The 11,814-nt window shown below is 43.2% G+C and overlaps 1 protein-coding gene across 1 annotated transcript in view; it reads left to right on the top strand.

The window, feature by feature from the left end:
• Positions 1–8,660: 8,660 nt before the first annotated feature.
• Positions 8,661–11,814, top strand: part of zdhhc17 (zDHHC palmitoyltransferase 17) — a 10,311-nt gene continuing 7,157 nt past the window's right edge. Inside the window, exons 1-3 of the mRNA XM_008316058.3 lie at positions 8,661–8,892; positions 11,247–11,350; positions 11,482–11,604. Coding sequence (XP_008314280.1) covers positions 8,830–8,892; positions 11,247–11,350; positions 11,482–11,604 — 290 coding nt within the window. The 5' untranslated portion in view covers positions 8,661–8,829. The remainder of the gene's footprint in view (positions 8,893–11,246; positions 11,351–11,481; positions 11,605–11,814) is intronic.

Raw genomic sequence — 11,814 nt, forward strand, 5'->3', positions numbered from 1 at the left:
TCCAGAGTGTAATCCAGCAGGAGGTCATGAAGGTCAGACACCATGGATTACTGTTCAGATTAAACTGAGTGAGAATGAGATTTATAGTTAACAGATGATGGAAACGTGTGTGTGTGTGTGTGTGTGTGTGTGTGTGTGAAGCTGTTTTGACAGGTCCACATCAGGAGGTTTACAGGTTCTCCTGGTAGAACACTGGTCCTGACTCCAGGTTCTCCTGGTACAACACTGGTCCTGACTCCAGGTTCTCCTGGTACAACACTGGTCCTGACTCCAGGTTCTCCTGGTACAACACTGGTCCTGACTCCAGGTTCTCCTGGTACAACACTGGTCCTGACTCCAGGTTCTCCTGGTACAACACTGGTCCAGATCTGCCTCCACCTCTGAACAGAACGGTCTGATGACTCACCAAAGTCTTCTCAGGCTCCTGCTGGATCTCAGAGGTCGACTCCATGGTGGTCGAGGCGTCAGTGCTGCTGTGGCGACTGCATATCTGTCACAGAACCAAGAATACCAGTGGGCTCCAGGATCTGAGGTGGACCGTCTCCAGGAGCTGAGGACCACGAAGAACCAGCAACAACAGAGTGATCTCCTCTGTTACTGTTCTCTCGTCCTTCAACCACACACACTACTGTGGTTCCTCTGTAGAACCGTTCTTTCCTTATTTTCTTTTTTTTTTTGGTTCAACTCTGTAGCTACTAACTCATAAAAAGTTCCAGGTTCTGAGGAACCATGGACCTGCTTCTCTGGACCATGGAGCTGAAGAACTCTCTGAGGTGTTACGTCTGTTAGCACGGATCAGTACTGACTTCTATTAGCTGTGATGAAGAGTTAGCAGTTAGCTAAAGCCTGTCGAGGAGACGAGCAGTGAAGTGGTTTTAGTTAAAGATCAGATCAACAACAGCAACAACAGCAACAACAACAGCAACAACAACAACAGCAGCTTCTTCACATCAACCGTGCTGTGCTAACGTTCTGTGTTCCACTGGTCCTGATGAAGTCAATTTATGTTCCACTCCACGTGAAAGGGAACGGGTCGTGATCACATGAGCCACAGACACGAGTTCACGATGAAGAGGGAGCGTCTGTTAATGAAACTCTTCTCTGAGGTGGAGCAGCTGTGGTCCAGCTGTGGTCCAGCTGTGGTCCAGCTGTGGTCCAGCACTCGTGAACCACTGACGACTGTGGTGTAAACAGCTCGTCGGTTCAGAACGCGGAGCCACTTATGCTAATTGTTGTTCTTTCAGACTGAACAGGACATGACTGAATTACTGATCACTGCTAACAATGTGTGACAAATCTCATCAATTGAAACAAAAAATAAATCGTGCATCACTGGTCATACCATGACACTACACACTCCAGGACAGTAGTTGGCAGTATTGGCCTAAAAACGTCAGGAGCTCATTTGGTTTACAAAAAAAAAAAAAAAATTAATAGAATCTTATCGTGAACCACATCGTGTCACGAGTCGAGTCCATCAACACATCCCTACTGAACCACTGACGACTGTGGTGTAAACACGCTGACCTTTGACCCTTTGATTAACGGTCAAAATCCAAACATCACATGACAAACTAATCAGAGTTGTTTGTTTTCTCCAGACCACAATCCTGATGTGTTTCTAGGTTCACACTGGAAAACTGCCCCTGGGAGGTGGAGGGGGGGGGGCAAAGACGAACAACAAACTGTGATTACCTGTTGTTGCAGTACACAACGAGATCAGAGGGGGCAGCAAAAACACACCGATGTCGCTCTATCCTCGTCCACCTTTAGCGACAGTTTGTATTTGACTCCGTGACCCCGTGACCTTGACAGTCAGTCAGTGATATAGTACTAAGTACTATGTCTGAGTACTACCAACTGCAGTACTGTTGTTTACCCGTGACGGTCCGTCTGTTAATACACCTGTCTACAGTGACCTGTGGGGGGCAGCGCTGCTTCACTTACATTCATTTGACTGAAACACAGAGTCAATGGTTCCAGACCTCAAGGTGACTTATGGGTAGGAATGCTGACGAGGGCAAACAGGAAGAGACCGTGTGAACTTCTCCGCAGGTCATGACCTCTCATTAGGAGACCGACCGTCCACCCTGACGACCGTCCAGCCTGACGACCGTCCACCCTGACGACTGACACAAGAAGAAGAAGGGGACATCACTGACAGAGGAGCGCGGTGGAGACGACTGTGACGCACGGAGCGCGGCTGTTGATGGTGTCTCTGACTGTGTGCACCTTTCCTCTTATGCAACAGAAAATATGTAAATGTGGTGTAGTACCACCTCTGGTCCACAGGTGCAATCATGACGCTTTGCATTTCAAAGTATCTCCAGAATACGACAGCGTGCACGATCCCTGTGACCCCAGAGTGACCTTTAAAGAAAAACGGCACGTGAGGAAACGAGGAGGATCCAGGGATGAGGGAGACGTCACATGAACAGACGTCTGAGTCCAACGCCAGCTACAGCCGCTGATCCACCACATGTGATCAGGCTGGTGTGATGTGACCTCAGTCCAACAGAATCTGTTACACTGTCACAGCCAGAAACACACAACCAACACGTGAGTCTGAGCCAAACGACGGCAGAGGAGGAGGAGGAGGAGAAGAAGAAGAAGAAATGATCCAGAGAAACACAGCCACAGGATGTGAAAGACAGAAAGGACAGAGGACAGAGGACCTACCTCTCACAGCTCAGGCAGTAGGAAGCATCACTCACAATCACACAACAGCCTCAGAGAGAGAGAGAGAGAGAGAGAGAGAGAGGGGGAGAGAGACACAGAGGTGACATCACTCACTGCTCCCTCCCCCTCTGAAATGTAAGCTGCTGCTGCAGGACTGGCTCTGACAGAAGAGAGGGAGCAGTGATACGGATCCATATGAGTCACAGTCCAACTCACCAACTACTAAATAAACATCCACACACTGAAACATCACAACATCTCCTCCTCCTGATCCTGTATTAATCTCCTCAGTCATTGATCAGTTATTGATTTTTTTCTCCCCAACTCCCAGTCCAATATTCCTGGTGTTGGTTCATGTTCATGTTCTTTTCTTTCTTCTCTAGTGATTCCAGATGTAGATCACAGCAACAAGTACAGTACAGTACAGTACAGTACAGTGCAGTACAGTACAGTACAGTTCAGTACAGTACAGATATAATTCTGCTCCAAGTCAAAGGTCTGTCCAACAATGTGCTCCTGTCAGCCTGGTGGTGAGAAGGTGTAACAACGGCCCAGGTCAATCAGTCCAAATATACAGTGGTCATCAGGAAGTGACCGTACGACTTCAACGGTATCTCCTACGTCCACAGCACCGCCCACGGTAACGTCTCACATGGGCTGCATCTTTCAACAGATGAGTGGGTGAAGAGTTGTTATTGTCTCCTCATGTTGAGCCTCCTTGGCATCCAGCACTGTTGTTTAATATGTGGTGGCCCACTCTTGTAGCCCACCCTTGTGGCCCACTTTTGTGGCCTACGACGAAGGGCAAAAAAGTCAATTCAACTGAACAAGTGCAAAACAAACACATTTCAGTGATGGTACACGTACACACACACACACACACACACACACACACACGTACACACACACCATAATACAACACGTGTTTTATTGTGTAATTCTACTGAAGAAGAGAGACTTATGACTGGCTGACATGTGAGGACCAATGGGGGAGGGGGGAGTGGGGGGGGGGGGGGGCTGCTGTGCAGCTGTGAACACACACTGTTGTTACTGTTGTGTTCACTCTTTGAACTCTTCAAACTAAAACCCTTCTTCTCCTGTCATGACCCAAACTGCTGCCTTCACAGAACCAGAATGTCAGTACGGTAAAAACTAAACAAAAACATAGTGATTTTCTAGTGTATTTATATTTTCTTTTCTTCTCCCAGTTCCACTCCAGTCTGACGACGATGACTCACTGATTCACGTCTCTGATTGTAGTCCCATGATGGAGCTGTAGGTGGAGCAAACTGTGGTTCCTGAAAAGGCATTTGAATGACAAACGAGCTGGACGCCCGCGGTGACCGTCAGCAGGTAAATACGTCTACATCACTGGACAGAAGAAGAACCAGTGTTGACCAATCATTGAATCTGACAGGTCAAGAAGATCAAAGGTTGTTGAAGGAAAAAGATTCAACTGAAGGGGCGTGGACCCACGAGGCCGCGGATGGCTGTTAGATGAATGGGTTTATTATTGAACTCACTGATGTGTGATGGATAGATTTCTCCAGCTGAAAAAGGACAAGTACGTGTTTATAACCCGGGTTCTTGAAGTATTTTTTACTGCAGTTATTGAATAGAAACATCGTTCATGAAGGAGTTCCTCTGGACCTCTGTGGTCATCGTCACATGAGAGGAATCTGATTGGACGGAAAAGTGACTGAGAGGACAGGAAGTTAAAGCGAATGATCTGATTGGACCTGCCTGTTACATCAGTCCAAAGAAAGGAACAATAACAGAAACATGTGATATAGACTTTTTCAACGATCATCGATAACTCATCATTTTCTGGTGTTAATGGCCAAAAATGATCCAATAACCGATATCTGTCACATTATCAAATCTGTCAAAGGAAAGAAAAAACACTTTCATATCTGTCACATTTTCAAATCTGTCAAAGGAAAGAAAAAACAATTTACTTAAAGAAGAATTCGACTTAGTTTTAATTAAGAAACCTAATCAGGCGTCTGAACAAATCCACAGAGTAGTCAGCTGGCAGAAGAGAGTGAAGTTGATAAAATCACAGAGAGATACCGTGACGGGCCGACACCAGGTGTAAAATAACCCACCGGACGCGTTACTTGTCGAACACGGTCAGGAACAGCTCAGTGTGACAAACGGGGTCTTATTTCACCTGGCACTTTGTCGGGTGAAAGTGGTAACGGAGCACCAGTAACACTGAAGGAGCCGCAGACGAGGGGGGGGGGGGCATACACCTCCTCCACAACACCGGCGTGACAGCCCTGTTACACCTGTCTTCTGTAATGCACCGTGGACCAAACCTGTCTGTAAAGGTCATGTCTGTTGGTTGTGTGGTGAGTTACACCACTGTTGTCCACATTTCTCTCCGTGGGTGACGGCTCAGAAGAACCGCTATCTCCATCTGGGAGAACACTGGTGGTAAAGTCATAGCTTCCTGTTGAATTTCTGATTTAAACTGAATGACTGGTGGTTCATTTGGACAGTTTCACATCATCCACAGACCAAAACCACGGTGCACCCGTTTCACACAAACACAGCTCATGGCCATGGTGACATCCAGGCTAAAAATAGCACCAATACAGCTGTTCCATAAGGCTGTACATCGACAACAATCCACTGCTTTTTTATTTTTTTATTTTTTTTCAAATTGCAGCAGAAAACGATGTCAGAGATTTCAGAGATCTCCAACATCTGGGTCTGAACCGAGCCTCTCCTTCATACCTTGGTTTTCTTTCACTCTTTTTTTCCAACTGCTAAACATCATCAAGTCCTAATTATTTGCAAAGGATTAAAAAAACCTGACATGATTGTCATAAGCGTCTGTATTTGTCCACAGACATGTCTGGTTTTGTCAGTGTGCACCTGAACCACTCGTGGACCGCTGTCCCATATGTTGACCTTCCGTGTGATGCTGCGTGGAAGCTACAGGCGCTAACGCTGCTTTATTACATAATAATAATAAACTCCATCACAGTCACTGCTGTCAGACGCAGAGATGATGTAGCTTAAATGGCTAACTGCTATTTAACACCACACACTCTTTTGTCATTTACGTGACTGGACCGCTTGCGTGGCACTTACCCTGACTGTCCACAGCTGCGCCGCTTCACGAGGAGAGAACACTGGGTGTCAATATTTGGTCAGCCCTCAGCGACGCTGCTGCTCGGCTAACGTTAGCTGACGACGTACAAATGTTAACCAGCGGTGGTCAGTCCATTCTTCACAAACTGTTGCCTCTTATCCCGGTCTAAAAGTCCACGGAATTTTATGTTTTTCTAAACAAAAATTCCGCAACGTCGATTATTTATTTCTCCCCTGGATTTATCCGCGATGCTGTGTTCACTTGTTAGCCACTAGCACTGCTCCACGAAACTGTCAGCGGTTTGAAATGACAGACGTCAATGGAACGGTAATGAGCAAGAGTTCCTGTTTGAAGCGTCAAAATAAAAGCAGTTAATTTTTTTGAACAAATTGTGAAAGATTTTAGTCATAATGCACTGATATATAATTACGTAAACCCAAATACTGATTTGTGTACAGTCAGTATTTGGGTGTTTAATTCCTAATTTTTATTTCCTAATATCTTGGTGACCTGCGTCGACTAATCGATCTACTTAGTGTAAGGTTGACTGCTAAACTAACTAGCTGCACGCTCTGGAACTTAACAGCATTCATTCTGACTGTATCAGACAGGATGTTATTAATGTAAATACAATTTATAACGACCTTTCATTGAGTCATTACAAAGTGGACGGCGGGGCGTGTGTGGCCCAGGATCCTGTCGTACTGCGGTATCCTGTCATCGATCCAACATTTATTTTGAAATTCAAATCCTCGATATCCTGTTTTATAATCTACGGTGGTTTAACCCGACACAGACAGGAGACTTCCGCCTTTGTTACCTCTGTGTCTAACTCAGTTTTCTCGGTTGGTCACAGCGATGACAAAATTCACCACCATAACCACATTTCCTGTGTTTTCATCAGTTCACATCATTGTTTCTTCACTCTGTGTCATCGTGTAAACACCATCGTTACCCCGGAACTCAAACAGAACAAGTCGATTATTCTTCAAATAAACACTATATCAACAACTGATGGGAAAATAACTAAAGATCTGAAATAGTTTTAATGTCTGAGTCACCTCAGTAAAAACAAGTTCTGCAGTCAAGCCCCCTCAGAAAACTGAACATCTGCGCCACCTGCTGGACGTTACGTTCGTTGTGTGATATAAATGTTTTTGTTTTTTTTTTATTTCAAATTTAAATTAAGTCGAAAACAAGAAAGGTAAGTAATAATCTGTCTGCTTTTGATATTAAATTACAAATATAATCTGCTACTTAATTTTCCACAACAGCAAATTAAAATATTTCAACTGCACTGTTTGTCGCTGCCGTGTATTAATCAAAGTCTCCACATTACAACAAAACACACCTATCGACCAGGTGTGAGACGATCTCATCCATCTTCATAGAAATTAACAATCTCCTGAATGTAAATCATTTCAATTAAAACATTTCCCTGTGATAATTTCAGTATTTTTGGTTCTCTGGATAAAGAGTGACACCCAGCGGCTAACAGATGTACTGTACGTGTTGGGATCACATGTAAATAAACTCCCAGCATCCATCCCTCTAACCTGGACATTATTTACTATTACTTTTTCTACAACCCTCACCGTTCTACGGAGCCCCAAAAGGGACATAATAAAAGGGAAAAAATAAAAAATCGTTCCTCACCTGCTCATCTGAAACTTACAGGTGAGCACCAGAAACTTATTTCCCCTCATGTCCCTTTAGGGCAGGGGGTGTCAAACTCATTTTCACCAGGGGTCATATCAGAAATACAGTTCCCCTTGAAGGGCCGCTTATAAATGGAAGACTGTATAGATCAGGGGTTCCAACTCCTGGTCCGTGGACCAGTACCAGTCCATCGGTCATTTGGTACCGGGCCACAGTGAGAAACAGTGAAAAAATGCACTTCGTTTTTACTAATTCACTTCTCTCAAAGAAAATCCAGTCATATCCATTTACTTTCTTTATTTAAAGATAATCTTGCAATATTATTAAAATAATATGTCATTCAGACTCTGATACAAACAGAACAGAGTCTAAAAGATGTTTTATTTTGAAAGATTTAATGATCCTTCATAGCACAGCACCTTGTTACCAGTCTGTAGTGACAGGTAGTACTGGCTGACCAGTCCTTGGAACAAAAAAAGGGTTGTGGACCGCTGGTATAGATGTAACTTCTCTATAAAGGATTAATATGTGTTTCTGTAATTGATTTTTAATTTATCAAAGCTACAAATATTGTTCATTGCTTTGCGATAAAAAAAAAACATTTAATTTCTCAGGTTAAAAAACTCTGCTACATTGACTTTATTAAATACATTTTAAGCACCTGTGGGCCACACAAAGCATCTTGGTGGGCCACATTTGACCCCCGGGCCTTGTGTTTGAAACATGTGTTTTAGGGGTTCTGTACCTTCCACTTAATGCAGTAGTTGACCAAAGTAGCTAACAGTAGAGAAGTAGATGACCATGACCTTGATGCTCAGACTTGACCTTTGTGAAATATTTGCACCTTAAAAGACAGATCTCTAATATAATAAGAATATATTTTTCACAACCAGTAAATGATCATCATTAATATATATATCTATATACGAAAAGTCTTTGTCTAATCCTTAGACTTTTGGAACAACCTCCATGTCAGGTTCCAGATGTTGATTTGATTTGGATTCTGATCTGATCACGTGACTTATATCAACATGGGGCTCAAACTACGGACTCCGTCTGGACCACAGGTCGTGGTTGTTTGGAATGGGATTAAAATGTGTTTGAATGAACATGTTACCCTGTACATACTGTAAATATAACTAAATAAACAAAGACCAAACACATTTAGCTTATTTAGCTTGTTTGTCTCGTGCATTAGCATTAGCATTAGCAAATACCTAGCCTGTTGTATAGATGTGTAACATTTTGTGCATCTGTAAATCATCTGTAAATCATCTGTGTTTTTTTGACAGTCCTCCTCTTCCATCCTCGACTTCTCTCCCTCTCCTGTTTGTTTCTACTACGCAGCCTCCCGTTTCCCACAATGCTCTGCGAAATTCACCACCAAGATGGCCGAGGCAATGGAGGAATACGAGAAAGAAGCTGGCTGCGTCCCTATTCTCCATCCCGAGGTACGGTTACTGTACAGCATGTCGACGCATAAACACGTGAATGTTCAGTTAACACGGCTCAGCCCGTCCGCGTGTGGACGTGTACCCGTGTTTCTGCGGTGTTGTTTTAGGGGGGGAACTCGGATGCCTCTCTGCTTTTTAGCCATTGGGGGCGTCAGGCAGCTAGCCAAGCTAATGTGGCTAACGCTAGCACCCCACCGCCCCCTCCGCCTCCTGCTGCATAGCAGGCAAGCGTTTGGCAGATGTTCATGGCTGTTGTCGTTAAGCTCGGTGGTATTTGCCCTAAGAGTAACACCGTGATGCATAAGCACACGATTGTCGGCGGCGCAATCAAGTCATTAATGGTCGGGGAAGCGCCGCCAGTGATTAATCTTTGCAGTACGATGATGTTAGCTTTAAGGCTAAGTGCAGGCTGAGCTGCGGTGATGTACACTGGTGTCAAATGTGAAAGCCTACAGTGATCTTCGGTGTCCTGTCTGTGTTAACATGGTAACCAGCCACACATTAAAAAAACAAAAACAGAACTAAACCACAAAACCGTTTCGCTTTCATCACAGACCGTTGTTTCTTTACGACTCGTCGACTCGATTTACGTTATTGGCCCATGTCAGTTTTCATCCTGTCATTTGTCAGTTGTTGTCCCGGTCGTCTTTGAAGGTGTTGTTGTTTTGTTTCATGCAGCGACGCTAAATTATTAAAATGAATAAATGTCAGTGGACTGTCGTAATGTCAGTATCTGTAGATCACAGACCTGTGTCAGTAACGTGAGCACGGAACTGTCCCGTGAGTCAAACTTAATTTTGTATCTTATTTCTACCAATAAACGGGAATTAAAATACTATCACAGATGTTTTTATTATGGTTTTTGTTTTGTTTTTCTCTGTGGTTTCACCTCAGCTGGTAAACACTGTTATTGTCACGGTGTGATGTGATAAACACTGTAGTGATAATAACTGTCATCCGTTTGTTATCAGGATAAATCAGCTGAATTATCAGATGAATGTCAAACCTGGTCTGCAGTTTGAATCCATCAGACACTTGGTATCTGAGATTTGTTTTTGTTTGTAAATATACATTAATATAAACGTTTTCACTCAGTGCTTCACTTTATACTATTATTAACTTTACACTGTTTGAAGCTACATTGTGATACTGGTTTATACCTGCTGCTCTTTCTGCATTTCCTCCCACAGTCCAGGATCATAGAGGATTAGGTCAGTGGTTGTCTGTAACAACAGGACTGTGTTGATAGAAGATGAATGAAACCTACAGAGGACTGAGTCTGTTACAGAGCTATGACGTCACAGCAGTTGGTCTTGGGGACAGGACAGTCCTGTCCTTTAATGTAAACACCACAGTCCACCAGCGGTGGTGTTTACATTAAAGCTGCTGTTTGAAGAAAACCTGTGCAGAAGAACAAGAGTTTACCACAAAACGTTCATTACAGTTATCTCTAGTGGCAAACATTTCCCTTCACAATAAAAGCCCCGAGAGACAGATAATTTAATATTTACTGAGGTTGAACATATATTTGCTCTGTTAAAACTTATATTCACTGAGTTTAAACATATATTTACTGATTTTGAACATATATTTACTGAATTAAAACATATACTGAGTTTAAACATATATCCACTGAGTCTGAACATATATTTACTGAATTAAAACATATTCACTGAGTTTAAACATATTCACTGATTTTGAACATATATTTTCACTGAGTCTGAACATACAGTATATTTACTGAATTAAAACATATATTCTCAGTATATTTACTGAATTAAAACATATATTCTCTGAGTTTAAACATATATTCACTGATTATGAACATATATTCACTGAGTCTCAACATATATTTACTGAGTTTGAACATATATTTACCAACTTAAAACATATTCTCTCAGTCTGAACATATATTCACTGAGGTTGAACATATATTCACTGAGTTTAAACATATATTTACTGATTTTGAACATATATTTACTGTGTTAAAACTTATATTAATTGAGTTTAAACATATATTGACTGAGTTTAAATATATATTTACTGAATTTAAACATATATTTACTGTGTTTAAACCTATATTTTCTGAGGTTGAAGCCAGCGTGAGGAGTTGGTTTCTGGGTGACGACTCCTAATTGTGGTTTCGTTGACGTTAGCATGGCGGCTAATTGAGTGTTCAGCGTACAGTCACCACTATTTGACCACTGACCTATTAATGCATCAGTGTAACAGGTCAGCAGCAGGAAGTCACCGCTGCCGTCCTGTTCCTCCACCTGCTTCATAAACGTCTTCATTATTCAGTCACTTTCACTGAGTCTTTGTTCATGTTTGTTTTGTTTTTTATCCTCCAGGAAATCAAGCCTCAGAGTCACTACAACCACAGCTACACTGAAAACGTCAGTCGTAAGAACCATGTGGACGACTACAGCACCTGGGACATTGTCAAAGCCACACAGTGAGTGTTGGTGACGTTTCCTTTAGATCAGGGTCTGTTGATGTCAGTGGCTGAATTATAATCAATGAACTTTGTTTAGTTGTGTTGATTGTTTGGTTCCACGTCTGATCGATGCTTGTCGTCGTCCTCAGGTACGGCATCTTCGAACGCTGCCGGGAGCTGGTGGAGGCAGGGTTCGATGTTCGGCAGCCAGATAAGGAAAACGTCACGCTGCTCCACTGGGCTGCCATCAACAACAGGATAGACCTGGTCAAGTGAGTGGACCGTGGTGGTCTTCTATGGACCGTGGTGGTCTTCTATGGACCGTGGTGGTCTCTTATGGACCGTGGTGGTCTCTTATAGACCGTGGTGGTCTCTTATGGACCGTAGTGGTCTCTTATGGACCGTGGTGGTCTCTTATGGACCGTGGTGGTCTCTTATAGACCGTGGTGGTCTCTTATGGACCGTAGTGGTCTCTTATGGAC

Source organism: Cynoglossus semilaevis, chromosome 8 (assembly GCF_000523025.1).
Source record: "Cynoglossus semilaevis isolate Cse_v1.0 chromosome 8, Cse_v1.0, whole genome shotgun sequence".
NCBI classification, from domain to species: domain Eukaryota; kingdom Metazoa; phylum Chordata; class Actinopteri; order Pleuronectiformes; family Cynoglossidae; genus Cynoglossus; species Cynoglossus semilaevis.